Genomic DNA, 19,905 nt, shown 5'->3' on the forward strand with positions numbered 1-19,905 from the left:
GGGTGTGTTTCTGGCATTTAGTGAGAATATTTGTTGTGTCGCATCAATGACCTATGATCATTGATGGCTCAGTTCAAGTCAAGTGTCCCAGTAAGACATGACAGTGAACCAGCATGAACATTACAAGGAATTCAGTCATTGTTAATTATTATTTACACTAGTTCTTTTCCTATTTTGACACATCAAAATGTGTTATGTGAAAAAGGCCTATTGGACTACATTACATAGATTATATTGTAGGTCCAAGAAGAGCTGAATGAAGGGCAGCTGGATTTGGTTGTAGATACTTAAAGATGTTTCACCTCTCATCCAAGAAACTTCCTCAGTTCTGACTGACTGGTGGAAGTGCTGGGTATTTAACCTCTAACCTCTGTTGGGTAATTATCAAGGCCATCTATGTTCTTGGATAACCATGACCTGGACGACCCAGAATCTCTACAGACATTATCAAGGTCAACACAATATTGTAACCTAGTATCGGCAGCCACCATCCCCCATTAATCTACCAAAAACAGATCAAAAATATACACAATATTGGGGCACCCCCATAGCCTAATGGTTGGGGTGCGTACCACATGGGCTTAAGTGCCTGGAGCAGCTGGTCCCCGGATTGACTCCCGGTCTGGCTGGATCTTTACTGTGTGTCATTCCCCCACTCTCTCTCCCTGTTTCCTGTCTCCTCTCCACTGTCCTGTCAAAATAATGGTGAAAAAGCCCCAAAAAAACCTTTATATATATATATATATATATATATATATATATATATATATATATATATAATAAAATATATATAAATATATATATAATATAAAGTATATATATAAAGGTTTATATATATATATATATATATATATATATACACAATATTTCCTTCTGTGTTGCACTAGAAATACTTTACACCCTTGTGATGGGGATAGATGATTATATCCCACATTTAATTCATAATAACTGAAAGGTGCCTCACAGCACAGCTTCTCTCCCTGCGACTCTTACAAAAGAAAACTGGACACATGATGGCGTCAACTGTTCACAACAAACCCCTCTTAAAGCACATGTCTTTCACCATCTCTTCATTGCTGTCTTACAGCGGCCTCGTATTCAGTGGAGTGTTGCGTGCCTGCTCCCTAACCCGATTGTTTGCCCTCACATCAAACTGAAAAAGCCCAGAGGGAAGCCTGTCAAAGCCAAACCCGCAGGCCAAAGCCCCAACCGCTACACAGCCTCAGTGACTGCATCACCGCTGTGCCATCACTACATGCTCAGGGAATAAAGCCCACACACTTCACCCAGTGGAGAGTTATACAAAATGATAGGTCAGGTTTCATCGATGAGTGATACGCCACCCTCTCTCACTGAAGGGCCCACAGAGTAGAGTGGCACTATTGTTGGTGTGTGGACTCAGTGAGATAATGTAATGGATGATAGAATTACTGCATAGGCTACATTTGCTACTGTATGGTGGTTAAGATTCACATGATAACAAACATGACTAGATCTTTGTGAGGGAAGAGAGAGAGTAGCTTGAGTCTGTGTCGATTCCTCCTCCTTTAACACAACAATGTGAAAAAGCTGTAAGTAAATGTCATCAGATCACACCCATCATTTGACATTCTCTTGGCTTAATTACTGCTGATGCTTTGTTCACAATAATATGTACTGTATTTTTTTCTTTAGCAATAAAATGTCAATCAGTGGACAGACGGGTGTGGTGCAGCGAATCTTGCACATTCTGCCATTCCAGTTTGCAAATGAATGCAATGAGTGTGCACACACTGCCAGTGACAGCAAATGAGAAAAACAGACACAGCTACAAGCAAAACAGAGGAAAGGGGATATCCAGCATCCACTGCAGTAGCTAGTTAGCTGATGGGCTAATAAAGTCCAAGTATAGCCTGGCTTCAATCTGGCTGCAGTGGCAAGCAGCAATTGAAGGCACAGGAAGCTAATGGCTAGTTGAGTAAAAGCCACAGAGGAATGCACCATGGTGAAGACAACCGTCTCAAGAGAGACAACCGACCGTCCCCTCCTCTATGCTTCTCTGTCCACAGCTGGCACTGCCCACGAACAGTGACGTCAGTCTGTGTCTGTGTATGTGTGTATGTGCGTGTTTGTGTGTTTGTGTGAGGTTATGTGGCATTTTAAGGCTAACAAAAGGAAGCCACAGCCACCCTCTGGCTTCACCACACCCCAGAACCGTGCTGCGTGCTTTGCATCCACGGGGTGTGGATGCAGGGGAAGGGCACTTCAGTTATGTTAACCTGGACTGAATGATGCCTTTCAGAGGAGAGATACATTGTGTTTGATGAGAATCACACAATAGGTTTGTCTTGCAGAGCAGGAACTAAATCTGTGCAGACTTGGACATCTGCTTATTTAATCACATACCCAGCGAGAGGCGTGCCAAACCACCATGAGTAACCAGTAAATTCTATCACCCAGCCAGGAGCCGCTGTCAGCAGCGGCAGCAGCCTTCGGGCCTTGGACAGATGTTGAAAGTGTCCTCACAAGGTGTTCCCTCTGGCAGCATTCTCTCAGCTTTGTCACATAGGCTAGGAATGCTGCTGAGGAAGGAACCAGGGTTTTGTCACACCCATACAGAGTCACTCCTCTCCACTCGTCTGTGAACTGTTCGGGTTTGAAAACAAACACCCCCCCCTTTTCATCCCCACTCAACCGGGGTTAACACAGCTGCAGGGCTTCGGGACACAGACACGGAGGAGAGGAGTAAAGAGGAAGGGTCAGTTTTGACACTGAGGTGACAGGCTGCTGGCTACTGCAAAGGTGATAACAGATGACCACCATGACTCTGGAGCTCTGATATCGCTCTAGGAGAGCAGCTGACTCTGCTGAAGGACACTGAAGCATAAAAGGCAGTTATAACCAGTAAAACTTAAGAGAGTGAAACTCAGACAAAAAGCAGCAGGTACACAAACAAAGCTGACGCATGGAGCAGATTCTCAGTTGACACTTTCGCGAGACAAGAAACAAGAAAATCTGGGCTTTGTGAACACACCTATTCTCAGGCAGCTGTTTCTCTGTGGTGTCAAATAAAACCCTGAAGCACTCAGGCAGAGATAAGTCACACGAGTATTCACAGCAAGAATCACAAGCTCAGTTTCAACACTGACTGAATAGGAAACATTTATCACATTCTCAATTATAGAAAATTTCACTTTCAGACTGAAAAGCGAGCCTGGTAGATAGATAGAGTTTGAAATACTAAACTTCCCAAGGGCAGATGACTTTCCACTTATTTAAAACTAATGCACAAACTCCTTTCAGATGAAACTGCACAAAAATCCAGCGTGAGCGGTATTGGCTATCAGGGTTAAAATGGGCTGACATCAACAAACCACAATGTCCTCATTTTGGTGAGATAGTTGAAGCCAAACATCCCTTCATCAATGACCTACTTCATCTTCAGCAGCAGGAATGAGGAAAACTGTGGTTTCTTACCTCATCGTCTGGTCGGAGGAGGATGATCGATCAGCGGGAGAAACGATTTCATAATCCAACAGAGGTCAGGCACATAGGAGAGGAACAGAAACATATCATCAACATTACAAGTTAACTGAACATTTAGGATACAAATAAAATGCTCACAATAATATGAGAAACAACTCGTGACATGTGGAAAGGCATCATATAGTATCATCCACCTTCAGGATTTCATTTCTTTCTTCAAGAAGAGACGAGCCTGTGTTATCAGTACAGCTTGTTTAGACGTCAACGACTGGTTAACTTTTACATCTCTCTAAGGGGCTTTAATCAAGTTACTAAAAATATGTTCCAAAAACTCCAGGCTTTATCAATGCTACGACAGCCAAGAAACCTATTCCCAGATGGAGTGGCAGAGCAAATAATTTTAAATATATGACTTTCTTGAGACTAACTTGTCAACTAATCTTTCTCACATCCCACTGAAGAATCTTACTAAGATTAATTTTCTTGATCTAGTGACGATGTTTGGATGAGGCTCAATACCAGGTTTCCTCACTCACGCTTTGATGGTACTGAGTTGTGCAAAGCTCTCTAAGCAAAAATATCGCAATTAAATGCAAATGTGAATTGTTAACAGACACATATTGAACTAATCTTTGATTAGAAAGTGTCCAGATTTTGGCCAGCACCAGTGTGTGTGTGTGTGTGTGTGTGTGTGTGTGTGTGTGTGTGTGTACACATATGTCTGTGATAAAACCTGAGTGAGGATACTGCAAAAGACTGTAAGCTTCAAAGGCTGCATGAAATTCAGTCAAGCATAAGTGCGATATTGCAGAATTGGTCACTTCTCGACGACAACGAGAATGGCGTGTATTAATCGTTACTAGACCACACGTTTGGAAAACTAACATTTCCACACGGAGAAGACTCCCTGCTGGGGTCTTGCTTCAGGACACAAAGCAGGAGTGTGGCACGTTCAGTCATGAAACTGGCACTTTCCCATCAGTAAGCCTCTCCAGTAATCAGCCAGGAGCAGATGTCGGTCCAAATTATTCATGATGTTTGCCATTTACTAATTCTTTCAGTTCTTAAGTGGCAAAAAAAATTTCTTTACTTCAAGCTGCCTGTCCTGGGAAACTTACTGGCAGTGTTACAATTATTGATTCACTACTTTAAACTCAGGACCATCACTGCCTGTAAGACCAGACTGTGCTGAGCCTCAGGTCGGGGGACTGAAATATCATTATGGCCTCTGCCAACATTTACAACCACCTCAGAAACAGCAGCAATGTTACGGCTGACAGGCAGCGCCTCAGTGGTCCCTGCATATGGACAATATATAATGTATGAGCTGCATATTACCGCTGCTGCTGCTTTTTAAAACAGAACTGGCATCAGTGTGTACGACTATTGCTCCACATGCACTCTGAGTGAAATTACTGCTACAGGATGACATGCAAATAAGACTCCTGTGCACTGTTGACAGAGCAAACAAATGACCAGATAATTCAAACGTCCACGACCACAACTCTCCAAATACGTCTGCAAATTTAGATCTGAAAACATCTTATTACAGGGATGTAGAACATGTGATCAACGTGGAATTCCTGCGCTGCACTATAACGGCCACTTGCTTCACTTGTCAATTTTTTCTTGCGGTTCATTTCTTGACCTACATGCAGAGGTCCTCCGCCAGTGATGCTGTCAGCAGAGCCACAGACAGCGGCGAGGACGGTAGTATCTCTCCACAAGGCTTTCCCTGAGGAATGTTAGCCACTGCTGACTGTGCCACCCATCCACACCACTCATATTCCTGCTTGGTGCCTTTCACAGTTACAGACTTTGTTTTTGAGTGAGTGTGGCCTGATGTCAGCAGCCAGTGTAGCTTTATTTGTTAAATGGGGTTACAGGCTGCTAATAAAGCAGATCTCATTCCACCTACAGCTCACGAGTCAGTTCAGTAAAACACCCTGACTGACGTGAGTTAACTCTGCAAGGAAATATCACTAAAGAGATGTAGAGAAGATTTTTTCCAGTGAGCTGAAACAGATGTAAGGAGCGCACAAGAAGTCAGATGTGGAAAAACTAACATTTGAACTTATCACCAAGATGTAAAATCTGAGGTGGTTCTGAACTGAACTTGCAAAGATGCCACAGTTGAATCACAGTTGAATCTTTGTGCATGCAGTTTCTTTTTCTGGTAACACAACTGACCTTATAGTAAATAAACTCTGTAGCATGCAACAAGGACTTATAATATGTCTGTTTCTCATTGTCCATGAAGGGTTACTTCCATGGTTTTGGGTTAAACCAATGCAGTAATATATAGTGTTATATTTAGATCTATTCATGTAGTCATATATCTATGAATACAGCACTAGCGGGTGAATAAATGGGAACAACTGGACACAGAAATGGGCAAATTAAAAGCTTCTACCACAGATTTTACTGCATTTGACTTATATTTATAGTCAAATGTGATCATTAAATCTGAGGTGCAGGATAAGCCATAACCAATACATGCAAAGAAAACCATACTTGGAACCTCAGCACTATCTCTGTCCACTATCTGCACAAGTACACTCATCTCCTCCCACTTTGTCCTCTCCAACACACCGCCCCTCTACGTATATATACGCCACGGGGCAGCAGTTTCAACGAGCCAGATGTTTCAGTGTGACTGTTGCCTCCAGTAGCTTTTGCTATAACATGAGACTGAAGAGTAAATAACCTCCACAGATCAAGAGCTCATAAGATGAGAACAGAGCTAACACAGTTTTCAGACATGATAAGATACAGGTGATCTGTGTTTGATGCAGTTTGAGACAGGAAATGCCTTTGATGCCACCACAGGGACGCACTCTGAGCTGAGTAGATGTCTAGAATAAAGTCAGCCTGATTAATGGTCTTGCTATTAAATGATATTACTCAATCAAAGGAAGATGGATTGTCCAGTATTTTTGATATTAAATTGATCACTGGAGTCATTTTTAAAGCAAAAATGGCAACGTCTTGCTGATTCCAGGTTCTCAGATGTGAGAATGTTTCTTGAAGATGAAGATGAAGATTTGGACTGATGATGATCAGACAAAACAAGACACTTGATGATGTCATGTTGTGCTCTGGGAAACTATGAAGGCTATTTTTCAGTTTTCTGGTGTTTCTGGACCAAATAATCAATGATAGATGATGGAAATCATCCTTAGTTGCAGATCCTGCTGCTAAGTATCAAAGGGAAGCTGCTGACTGTGATAAAGCCATTTTAAATGTTCATGTTCTGACCTTACAGAGAAAAACAACGCAGCTAGGTGGTGAAAATCTACCACTGACCTAAGTATAAAGCCTCTTGACACAACAAATTGAGCCAGAACTGATTGTTTCACGACTGCTGCAGAATAAATAAGCAAACAGTGTGACGAGGCGAGTCTGTGAGGGATTTAATGCAGACCTCAATCCAGCTGCAGCCCTCAGTTTATCGGTGCAATCCAGCTATATCTTCGTGGTCCAGAAATAGTTTAGTGTGGCGAGTCTTGGTACCGTTCTTGCATAACTGCAGAATTACAGTCTGCTGCTGCCGTGTCCCGTGTGGACTCTCAGACTGCCAGGCTTTTCAGGGATTTTCGTTCAGCAGAACCAAATGCAGAGTGATTCCTCTGCACCCATAATGAAATCAGCACTCTTACATGTTCGGTTTATAAACCTGGATAAAATTTGACCAGAAGCCAAACAGGCCTGGTAACAGGACAGTGATGCGTTTTAACGGCGCGTGCTACACCCCCGTGTGTCCTTAATGAATAAAAAGCACGATTTAAATGGAAGATACACTGGTTTGATTGAAGTCAGTCCAGAAAAGAGGTGATTTAAGACAGCAAACGAGCGTCACCTGCGTAAATACAACATCCCACATGCGGTGTCAGATGTGATAATGGCACGGGACTCACCGTGGTTGAACATTGCGGACCGAAACCGGTTGTTGCTGGACGAATTTTCCATCGCTCAAAGTTTCAGTTAAACGGCAGCGGCTGCGTCCTCCTTCTTCTTCTTCTTCTTCGGTATTTCCTTAATTTCCTGTCTCTCTATGGCAATCTGAAGACAACTGTGGTGAAATGACAGTCTGTGTGTTGTGTTTGACCGGACAAACCCGTCCCCCCTGTGTGACTGTGTGTGTGAGTGAGAGTGTGTTTGGTAGCAGCACGCTCGCTCACTCACTCGCTCGCGCACGCACACACACACACACACACACACACACACACACACACACACACACACACACACACACACACTGAAGACAGTGTTGCCATGTTTGACTGAAAAAAGTAGTCCTTTACGCTTTGGGCCACAACTTGAACCCTGATTCTTTTTACACACTATAATTGAATATTAACTATGCCGACTCCTCTATTAGCAGTTCCTGTTTGCAATGTACATTTGGACATAGCAACAGTTATTATAACATGTCTCTGATACTGAAGAAAACTTAAAAACGCGAGGATTCTCAGGGAAGTTTTGTAATTAAGTACCGTCTTTTTTCCTATGATTTCCGTGTGAGTTTCGGAAGTAATTGAACGAGCAAATCACACTGAATCTGAATATTATCTGTTGATATGCAGGTCACACTACAATAACTAACTTTCTCTTGTTTTAGAACACCTGCATGCACCTCCCCTTTAAATTCACACAGTATTTGTACCTCGTGTCTCTCCCTCCACACCTCCCTCACATTTCTGACTTTTTTTATGTAACAACCTCCCAACTAGCACAAAAGGCTTCCCAAATAACACACACCAAATCCATTTTACCGGTACAACTATAGAAAAAGTAACCCAGCTGGGCGGAAAAGCGTCCAAACTGGCAACACGGACTGACGATCCTGCCCCCTTGCCTGCCGGGCCAGTGACGTCGCGAGACACCGGCCGCTGCAGCAGCAGCAGCAGCAGCAGCAGCGTCGAAATGAAAACAATCGCACGTGGATGTGATAGGAGAAGGGTCACGTGCACCTGCAGGAAATACAATGAACCGTTCATTGCCAAAATTAACAAAGATAGTAAGGTAATTGTTAGACCCAGAGAATATTATCAATGAAACAAAACAGTTCATTCATAGGGTTATTGTTGAAATATTACTATGATTTATCATCAAAGACACGGCTTTAAAACCTCGTAATGTGGTAGGTTAGCACATTTAACCCCTATTAATATCATTATTCTCAAGTAGAGGTATAGTTGCAGTAACAGCAGTAGTAGGAGTAGTAATAATAGTAGTGGTACTAGCTCTGGAGGTAATAGTAGTAGTAGGGGTGGTGGTAACAGCATGTATAAATTAGTGGTGGTGGTGGTGGTTTTATTATTATGTATAGTACCATTAGTGGTGGTAATGCAGTTTTACTTGATTATTTCCATTTTATGCTGCTTTGTACCTCTTAACCACAAAATTCCAGCGGTAACAATGTAACTTTTTATGTGACAGATTAGTTGTTGCTTCACAAATTTATATTTTAAATACAAAACATACAAAGAACTTAAAACACACTGCATTGTAAAATATTAAACTACCCAAACAGTGTATAAATATTTGAGCTTAAACACATTGTTGATGGATGGGTGATTGATATACTCAAAGCTACACTCACAGGGACATTTCTCTGTGCTGAAGACTACTTTTGATACTTTAAGTATATATTTGCTGAGTGTTTTTATATTGTGGCATTGCACTTTTTAATTAAGTAAAAAACTGAATGGTTCTTCCACCACTGGTATTTTACTGTATTTGTAGTGGTAGAGGGAGTGACAGTGGTGTATGTACACAGTATACATGTTTGGGAGATCAGATCCAGTTGTATTTATTTTTTGTCAGTACTGAATGAGGTTCTTATCCTTTTTATTTTACCATAAAATGAACAGCAAAGATGGATAGTGACATCTGGTGGTTGATTTAGAAACATATTTCTTTTTCAAGCAGAACCAGGCACTACTTTTACCACTTTTATGTAGCCCACATGTTTTCTCTGACCAGGGTAAGGCAGCACTCTTATAGTGTGAACTCACAAATTATTAGATCTGTTGTGCTCTGTTCTCTGTGTTTGCTTCAGTGGTGGAAATAAGTCTGACAACAGGGTGAATACAGAAAACAAAACTGAAGCCTTTCTGGGGCCCTTTTATCACCTGACAGTGGACTGAGTGACTGAGAGACACCGTCAATGAAGAAATACTTTGAATCTTTGGTTTGTTTAAGGAGCAACAGTTTTATTTTTAGCTGTGACAAAAGGGAAAAAAACAGTCGCCTCCTCAGAGTTTAAATGTTCACGTTCAGGATTAAAGTGCAGAATTGTTTTCACAGCTTGTGTAAAAAAAATTAAATAAGAAAAAAAAAAAAATCTAATATTAAAATATCAAAACTGACAATGGAGATCTGGAAAATATAAATATGATACAGAACAAGATGAATCTCATACAACATAGTATCAGCAATAATATTCAATCCACTTGAATCAGGCTTGCACTTATGATACATTTAAAAAAAAAGGAAATCAGTTCACGTTTTTCGAGTCGTTGGCAAGGCTAGCTTACAACAAAGGCACAGCATTGTTCAGAGGTAACGATCCTTTGCAAAGAAGTGCTGCTGAAAACATTCTCATTGATCATCAACACGTCCTCACAGACACATCCAACATGCTCAACATGGCTCAGATAGGGATGGAGACAGAAACATGGCAGAAGCCGCTCATGTACAGTACATGCCCACGGACGAACACATCAACCAGGAGGGGCGTGTTTTACAGAAGCATTATTTTGTGGTATCAGCCTATATATTAACAGAGGGTCACATGCTCTTTGAGTCTCACTGTTTTTTTTCCTATAAAGCTGCTGAATTAACTGAATTGTGAAGTTAAGCTCCAGAAAATTTACGGCCCTGAGCCAAAAGGAGTGTGATGAGGAGGTGAGAGGTGAGAGGCCAGTTTTTAAGTGCTCTATTATCTGAAGGAACCAGCAGCGGGTTGCAGCCTCTGTGGGCATCACATATGAAACCAAGCAGTCAGAAACAACACAGAACATCTTTCACAAAGGACCAGTCTGTAGGCAGCAGGCAGAGCTGGGACATCACATCCTCTTGATAGCAAAGACCTGGAAAACCTTGTGTCTCAGGAGCTACTCAGCTGAGACATGAAAGCACTTTTAAGAATTTTGGAGACTTGGAAAATATAATCAACACTACCACATATGTACAACTTTACTTACGATAATATCACATTGGGATCAAACAGGCTCCTGCTAAAACTGTTTTAAAAAGCTAAAACACTGCACAAAAATGCATCTAAATAATCAGAAACTTCACTAATCCTCACATGGTCCAGTTTGCTATCAAGAGGATGAATTCCCCAGATCCCTTTTTTTTAACAGTTGAAAGGCTCTATCAGTGTCTTGCATTCATATATCAACCTGAACCAACATATTTTATTTCCTTATCACAAGTAGCCCAAGAGAGGAAATTAATAAACATAGCTTCCAAAGAGCCATTTGGTAATATAGTGCAAATTAAAGTACTCAAATCTATACAAAAAGATTTCAGTGGTTATATATATATAAAAACAACAAATGCTGTGTTTTTCTTTTCTCATTTCTGTTTTAGCCTGGCTTTCTCTGTTGACTTTTTTTGTCTTTCGATCTTTGATTTCTTATTTAAAATCACAATATTTAGAGACAAAAATAGCTCGGTGTAGAAACTGAACAGACCTACCTAGTACATCATGCAGCTTGTGAAAACAACAGCAGGAAATTTGAAACAAAAAAACCATTAGAGACAGAAATCTTATGTTCGAAGGTGCGAGAGATAAATTTGACCAGTGGAGGAGATTATTTCTGAGGAGTGCACATTATTTATGCGATGCACGCAGACAGAGATGAGGACAGACATGTACATATATACAGTGATATTTACAGCTTTGCATTTACATGTAAACAAACAGTGAGTTATCCACAGGAGGAGAGACGGCCAACATGATGAGACAGTACCTGGTGATATTATTCACACACCTGAACTACTGTACAGTACATGAGACGAGAGAGAATCAATAACAAATCGACCCTCAAAATCATCATATCACATATAATTTGCTTTGATCATAATGTGCAGATTCAGTTCAGCAAGTTAAAAAAGGGCGATAAACCCCTTTCCAACAATTTGATGTGATTAAATAATCCAGTATTATGATTAACTTTACTCCAGCACACATCTATGGCGACATGAAAACTCGAGAGAGGGCCGATGAAACGTTTGATGGAGGGAAATAACAGAATGTAACATTTACTGAGCTTGAACTGAGGGTTGGAGATGCTTTGTGGTTTTAAGATTCCTCATATCTCAAACCTCTAACCTGCCACAGTGGTGACGAAAAAAACAATAAAACTTTCGGCTGTGCCTTTTTAACTGCAGTCAAACTTTTACTCTCCTTAATTTCAACTGGTCGGCCAATAAAAATATGGCAATGTAGCATTACGTATATAAAATATGTCTGTACATTTACAATATTTAAAACATTTACAATGTCGCCAGCTATGTACACTGGTGTGAATGCATGAACTAAGATGCCACGTCAATATGAATGAGATACACCAACAGCTCTTAAAATTGGGGAGACAATGTACCGAATTTACGCTGACAGATGTGTAACTCAGTGCTGCGTCCGTGCTACACAACAGATGAGGGAGAGGGGCAGCGCCATAGACACAAGTAGGTCTGAGGTCAGAGGGGACATGATGAACAAGGATCTGACCTGACAGCATTATTTACAGTCATGCACTCTTCAGCGAGCTATTTAAAGCTTGAAAGGTTTTTGTTTGACTTGTACAAGTGGACAGCGAGTTGATCTCAACCTGTGTGTCTTCAGTGGCAGACTGGGCCCCTCCCCTTTGCATTTTTTCCTAAGTTTCGGTTTTGAGATCCAAACCAAAAAGCAAAATCAAACCAAACTCACACAGAAAACACCTGCAAACACATACTGCACTATGTACTCTGTAGAGGCCTGAAGTGAGGAGGCTGCAGGTTTGCTTTGTGCCTTGTTTTTTGGACTACTTTATCCACATACACACAACAGTAACTACAGCAAGTATTTTTGAATGGGTTGACTACTAATGTAAAACCTATATGATTCAGGAGCTGAGTCATGACTTTAAAGTCGGGTCTGATTGCATATGACGTGTTCCACTTTAGCTTCGGGTGCAGCAGAATCTAGCTATCATAGAGTAATGTCTCTTGATTTGACAATGAATGTGTGTTTGTTTGTGTGTGTGTGTGCATCTCGCACGGGTGGCTTTTCACATCCACATTCATCCCCCTGAGTCTGTTCATTAAGCCTGAGCCAGCCTGAGCCCGCTGCATCTGCTCCAAACTTGGAGGGGTATTTACACGACACCTCCGGCCACTGCACCACCTGAGGCAGGCGGTCGCCACCCTGTTGGGGGGGTTATCTCTAACTTCCCACGCCTTCCCATCATGTCCAGTCCTACTCCGGCTGTTCGGGGTGGGTGTGCAGGCCGTTCTCAGGGCGTGTGATACTGTGGTTCTCCCAGAAGGCCTTGTGCAGCTGGTCCAGTTCAGACACCAGGGGCAGACCAATGTCCAAGTGCATCTTCAGGTTCTCCAGCCATTCCTCCAGTTTGGAGAAAGCAGGGCTAAGGATTAAGAAAACAGGTATGGATTATGGGTTTATTCATATTTTCTAGTTTTTTTATATAATCAAAGGGGCAGTTCACCCTAAAGAGCGTTTAAAAAAAGTTATGTTTTTATCTCCTATTTCCAGCGAGGCAGTTTGAGGGCTGTTTCGGAGCCTGTGCCTGATCGCAAACCAGTTCTTTGTGTTTCGACAGCCAAAGAACCGGCACTCGGCCAAGAAAACTTGTTCAAGGGTGGCACCAACACTTTGCTGGTCTAGGAGGTTCGGATCATCGTGACCAAAAAGGTCATGTCGAACTAATTTTGTGACAGCCATTTAAAAAAACAAAACACAGATAGTGTAGCATTTAATCTGCCTAATCCAAAGAAGAAGAAAAACTAGAGATCAAATATGGATGTGAAATCGAGCAAAGAGACAACACAGTCATAGCTAATGTTGTTGTGCTTGGTGCTAGTGTTGCAAAGACATATGTAGGCATATATGTTGGGTGAACTGTCCTTTTAGACACAGTAACATTTTAATTATGAATCTGTTGTAGATGTCTGACCGTTTGTCTGCATCAAGGTCACAGCACACAGCAGCCATGGGGAAGAAAGCGCGGGGACAATCTGGGGGACAGAAGTGCTCCAGGAAACCAGACACGTTCAGACCGAAGTCCATCGCCCTGGGGAGGTAGTCTGGGTCTGCGTTCACCCTGCCAATTATCTGGAGGGAACAAGACAATCAAAAAGAGAAAGAGTTAGAGGAGTTTAAGACGAGTGTCACAGTCTCTTTTCTCTATTAGGGTGAAGGTAGTCCTCTCGTGCAGGTCTGCTGAAAACCAGTAAACCTTCCAAAGTAAAGATGATTGCTCCAGAAAGACCACAACCACCATCTGCCTGCCTTTCAGAGGCCACATGAAGACAACTTTGTGTTTCTGCTCTCTCTAATCCCTGCGCTATTCACTAATGGTGTCCATCTGGGGAAGTCATATTCTGGGGCTTTCAAGCGACTGAACCAACCGTGCATAGTGTGAGGCCAGGCTCAATATCCACAACACTTTGAGGCAGGATTTTCATTCAGGGAGTGAATATCTTTAACTCCTCAGGGCTCTGGAAAATCCCCTTCAGATATATGGAAATTCATACTCATAAAACTGAACTGGATACTGTCTTACTGTCTAAAGCTACAGGAATGCCTTAGACTCCAGAGGGTTTTAAACAGGTTCAAAGGATTTCATGTTGAGTGACGAGGAAAGAAACTCTTGCAAGTGACAGTTAAGCAAACTACTAAAGTAAAGTAAAACTATTTGCAACATTTTACAAGCATTTTTTGATTTTATTAATCAAATGATAACCTCTCTGAAATCCAAAGGTTTTTATTACTACAGAGAGTAGAGGGTCACTTACCTCGCAGAGCATGATACCAAAGGAAAAGATGTCTACTCTCTCATCATAGCTTTTCCCTGGGAAAAAGGAACAAAGGACAAATGCTGTCAGTATTTAGAAGGAATATTATATACAGTCAAATGTAGCCCTGCACTGACTGTAGATTTGGGTATAGTTGGAATAACTGAATAAATCAGTATCTAGGTATTAATGAAGAAGCAGGGGACACGTGTGTCCCAGTAGATCGTACCGTGGATCATCTCAGGAGCCATCCAGTAGGGGTTTCCCACCACAGTGTACCTCTTCCTGCGGTCGGGCTTCTTCAGACCTGACAGTTTCCCCTGCGACAGCTTCTCTTCATGCTTGTCGTCGACCATGAGCCGAGCCAGTCCAAAGTCCGCCACCACCACCGTGTTGTTCTACACAAGGAAAATTAAACACACCATGAAAAGTTAATGCCATGCTGCAAGTGCACATGCTTGTTACTGCAAGAGAGTGTTTCAAACACCCGTTAAGAAAGTCTGAAATGCAACTAACAGCTTCTAATTTTTCTTAGTATAGAAAAAGTTCACACATGAGCTCTAAAGCACAAACCTTTTGTTTTCATATGATCTTTCTGTTTGAACAGGGTACGCTGGAAGTTTCCACTGCAGGGTACTTGAGTGGAGTGTGTTTTTAGAAGCTTAGTCTCTTCCAGCTACTGCTAACAATGCCACCCTTTATTTTTGTGTCCGAGTTGCCCCAGCAAATGACAGGTGCAATCCTCAAAGAAAGCATGCTGTATATACACAGGTATGTCCACAGGCACACGTACTTTAAGTGTACAGGACTACACAAGTTCTTACCTCCCGGACGAGACAGTTGTGTGAGTTCAGGTCCCGGTGGATTATGTTCATGGAATGCAGATATGACTGAATGACAGATAGGAGAAGGCAGAAAGACAGGAAGAATAAAAAAAATAAACAAACAGCCTTTTAGTGGTGATCTCAAACCCATGCCAAGAGGAACAATCCCGCCTTGTTTCATCTCAAGTAACTGGTGTTGTAAATACAGTAATCCAGTCATGCACGACATTCATCATTGTGCTCATATCGAGGGAAAACATTAAGAAGCCATGGTCTAATCCAGCAGGAATTCATGCTGTAATTTCCGGTGATGGAAAAGAAAAGTACACATTATGACAAGTGTTGCAGATCACTAGCATGCCCACTAGAGGGAGACAGCAGTATAGATCACAGGAAGCAATGCACCCTCCCTTGATGGTGCATCCATCGACGCAAAAAAACAAAAAAAACAAAACAAACAAACAAAAAAAAAACAGTTTTTGATAATATAAACTACTAGAGTTATATGCACTTTTTGGTCTTTGAACTCACCATCCCAGCAGCTATGTCCTTGGCAAAACTGACGCGCTGGTTCCAGGGATAGTTGCTGTCCTGTATGGAGAAAAATAGAAAAGAATTGCCACTGTTTTCATTGCTGCTGGTTTATCATGTCACAACGAAAACTACACTACACAATTACATTGTTAAGACTCCATCTGAAAACAATCCAAGACAAGACCATCAGTTACTGGCAGGTCCTCCACATGCATTTTGAATACTGAGCAGGAAGAAGACACATTCACATTCCTGCAGGCACATGCCCTACTCTCACCATTTTCTTGATGATTTCCCTCAAGGTGCCTCCTTTTATGTACTCTGCAATGAAGTTGAGTCTCTTGTCCTTGTAGAGGACTCCGATGAACTTGAGCACGTTGGGGTGATCCAAGCAACGCATGACCTTCACCTGAGAAAAAAAGAGTATTTATATCACACTGTCACATGCATCGTCTGTGCCTGACATAACTTCTCTGGATCAGCATTAGAGATATCACAGCAGTTCATCTTGTAAATGTTGCTCTAGGGTCATTTTAAGATTTGCTCACTTGTCAGGATGGTTTACACTTTACTTGGACTGTTAAATGTTAATGCTGAAGTTAATATGATCTCACTATCTGCTCAGTTATACCACTGAGTGAGAGTTGAAGCCTCACTTAGTATCAGCATCACCACTCTTTGCAGTTACTGTAGGCTTTCTACTTACAAATCAGAAACACACAACATTGGATGCTGATACTACATAAAAAAACATATTTAGACTTTGGGTAAAATAAAACCTTAAAAGAATAGTTTGACATTTTGGGACATACACTTTCTTGTTGAGAACTGTGGCTACAGTTGGTTAGCTTAGCTTAGCATAAAGACTTGAAACCAGGGCTCTGTCCAAAGGTAACAAAATATCAACACCTCTAAAACTTACAAATTAAGATGTTGTATCTTGTATGCTTAATCTGTACAAATTGTAAAAACGATAAGCTGTGCTGGACTCTTTCTTGACTGGGAACAGTCTTTGTGCTAAGCTAAGCTAACTGGCTGCTAGCTGTAGCTTTAGATTTACCTTAGAGAATCTTCTCATCTAGCAAGAATGTGAATAAGCATATTTCCCAAAATGCTGAACTATTCCTCATAACTTACAGTTTAATGATACTGAGAATGAACATTGGAGAGTAGATTTACAGAGTCATTACTACTTTAAAAGCATCTTGATCTAGCTGCGATTGATTCTTAAAAAACTAAACCAAATATCAGTGACACAAGCCAAACAAAAGCCTTGTCTCCACTACACACTCAAGTGCATTTTACTTGTTTCCACTGTTACTATTTTTATTTATTCAAATTTTAACAGCAACAGAGAAACTTCCTGCATAGTTCACTGCTGCAAGTGTGGTTTAAGATGTTACAGATGCTGCTGAGAGCACTACCCTGACACCCCATAAAACATTTCCCTCCCTGAAGGTTGGGCTGTGAAGGAGGAGACACTATTACACACAGACATAAACCTGAAATATTAACATTCAAGCCTCATGATATCTTAGTCTGAAATGTTTGGTGCATTCTCATCCAATCTTCACCACAGAGACACAGTAATGTGAGACGTGGGCCACCTACAAACAAACAGCCTGTGGGAGTAATAATCATGCTTAACTGTGGTCGAAGTTTGTTTTATAGCCGCTTCTTTTACTCTGTCGTCATTCACACCAATTACAAAGCAAAGACTCAGCGTTATTGCAGCCCCACACACACAGTGCACACACACACACACAACCAAAGCAGAACCAATTTTGCAAACTTCAAACATCTTAATTAGAAGGCCTGTAACTTAATGAGGGAGTGTACAATGCTAAACATCAAACAGGAACATCAGGCGTAATTTAGATTCCTTCAAGGGCAACAATAACTCAAAAACTCCTACAGAAGTCTAAACTTATACGCATGAGTCACTTCGTGTTATCTTTTCAAATTAATGGAAGGACAGGACAGAGATGAAGCTTTGCGCAGGAGGTAAAATAAATTCTGCCCATCATTCATTTTTGACAGAACGGGAAGATGTTAACACTGCCTTTTGTCCTGTTTCAGAGGTAATTTTATGTATTTTACTTTCAATTATTCAGGCAAGAAAACTCCCCCTTTTTTTATTCAGTCATGCCCCACATTCACACGGAGGCGCTGCTAATTTTAACCACAATCTTTAGCTCCTGGTCATGCACAAAACATTTCTTTTACTTTCTCTGCACAGATTGTCCTAGCTGGTTCAAGAAATTTCAAACAACAAACCTGCCTCACTGATTTAAATACCTGGACTGAATCATCACCAATATCTAACATTGATCATACTAATATTTTTTTTTTTTATCAGAGGACAAGCTAACAGCTGAATACAACTAAGTAAGTGTTATGTTTCTCAATGCTGTTACATCTGGGGCTGTCTTCCTTTACTCACCTCTTTCAGGAATGTTCTCTGTGTCTCGTCGTCAAAGCGAATCAACTCCTTCATCACCATCACCTCCCCTGTCTCCTTGTGGGTCACCTATAACAATGACGCATCAACTCAAGTTGAGTAACAGGCTGGGAGACATTATTCTGATGTAATATTACCAATAAACACTTGGTTGTGACATTTCCATTCCACCTACTAGATGTCAGCATGGGAATTTTAAAAAGTCCAACATGTGTTAAAACCACAAATGTTTAACCTCCTGCCCTGCCTCTCCCCACCTTCTCATTTATCTCAATGCTGCCATCTTCTGGACTTTTTAAGGATGACTACAATGCACAGTGCACATGAAAATAGTATGACAGCAGTGCCTCTCAAATCCCCCAAATCTACCTTGATGGCCTGTCCAAAGCAGCCTTTCCCCAGCACCTCTCCATGGATGAGGTCAGACGGGCGGAAGATGCGGTGTGTCCGGTTTGAAACGACGCGGAGTGACTCTGATCGATTGATATCCTTCCTCTGGGAGATGGGGGACGCTGCGTTGCTGGAGCCTGGCGACTTATCAATGCTGTAGCTCCGCCTGGAGGGTGGGGAGGTGGGGGGACACACAGGGTGAGGAGAAAAGAAAGGAAAGGAGGAGGATGCAAGAATGCAGGGATATTTGATGACTGTTTGATTCCGCTGTGATTTCACTTGGAAACTTTCATCTGACTTCATTGTTATTGAAAGCAGATGAAAATGTTTTAAGGTGTTAACACACACTTCAGTAAACTGCTGCTAATCCTGATGACACAACTGTAAGTTGAGCAATAAAGTTTATCACCACATTGTAATAGTCATTTAAATGTTTGCACATTTAGTACATAAATTCGAGTGCTTCACTAAAGCACTAAATCTGGTTTGTATTTCTTACGTGATAATGCGGGATCTCAGGTTGCTGATGTCGGGGTTGGGGGGCTGGGTGATGGGCAGGATGGGGCTGGGCCCCTCGGAGAAAGGGGTGGACAGGGGCCCATCCACCTGCTCCTCAGCCTCCGAGGAGCCTCCCTCCTGCCCCTGACTGTGAGGGTCATGCTCGATGGTGAGCTGCAGCAGCCGACTCGTCTCCTGGATCAGCAGGTCGATCTGGAGAGGAAGAGGGGGGTTGTTTAAAGATGGGCTGGTCAGCACCAAAATTAGAACAGCAGACATATTTCTTATAGCTGAAGAAACAGTCTAATGGATGAAGTAAAGGTTTTTAATGCTCAGTCTGGATCTATTTGTAAGTTCAGAACAAGATGAAACATTCACTTCTGCTGCTTAATGCCCCTAGCATGGATTAATATTTGATTTCCCTCTTACAAAAGAGAAATATCTACCGCTGCTCAGAGCTAAACCATAAACCATTAGTAACACAGGTATATTAAGCAGATCACAGATATTTAAATTGATTCCTTTCATTATTCATGTAACAAAACTAAAAACATAAGTTTTTGCTTCCTTCGCCCTCTTAATGTCAGTTCCTGTGTGTACCAACTGACAGTTCTACTTCTTTTTATTGACAGTCACAGAGTATAAAATTAGAGTTTAGAAATTTCTTGTTCACTAGATAATACAAATACAACTGGTTAG

At 41.6% G+C, this 19,905-nt stretch overlaps 1 protein-coding gene across 1 annotated transcript in view; it reads right to left on the reverse strand.

Annotated features, from left to right (window-relative positions):
- Window positions 1–9,657: 9,657 nt before the first annotated feature.
- Window positions 9,658–19,905, reverse strand: part of limk1a (LIM domain kinase 1a) — a 54,127-nt gene continuing 43,879 nt past the window's right edge. Inside the window, 10 exon segments of the mRNA XM_018681195.2 lie at window positions 9,658–13,109; window positions 13,659–13,816; window positions 14,500–14,555; window positions 14,729–14,897; window positions 15,324–15,389; window positions 15,855–15,914; window positions 16,135–16,266; window positions 18,301–18,387; window positions 18,688–18,874; window positions 19,208–19,419. Of these exon segments, the coding sequence (XP_018536711.1) occupies window positions 12,941–13,109; window positions 13,659–13,816; window positions 14,500–14,555; window positions 14,729–14,897; window positions 15,324–15,389; window positions 15,855–15,914; window positions 16,135–16,266; window positions 18,301–18,387; window positions 18,688–18,874; window positions 19,208–19,419 (1,296 nt within the window). The 3' untranslated portion in view covers window positions 9,658–12,940.

Source organism: Lates calcarifer, linkage group LG21 (genome assembly GCF_001640805.2).
Source record: "Lates calcarifer isolate ASB-BC8 linkage group LG21, TLL_Latcal_v3, whole genome shotgun sequence".
Taxonomy (NCBI): Eukaryota; Metazoa; Chordata; class Actinopteri; family Centropomidae; genus Lates; species Lates calcarifer.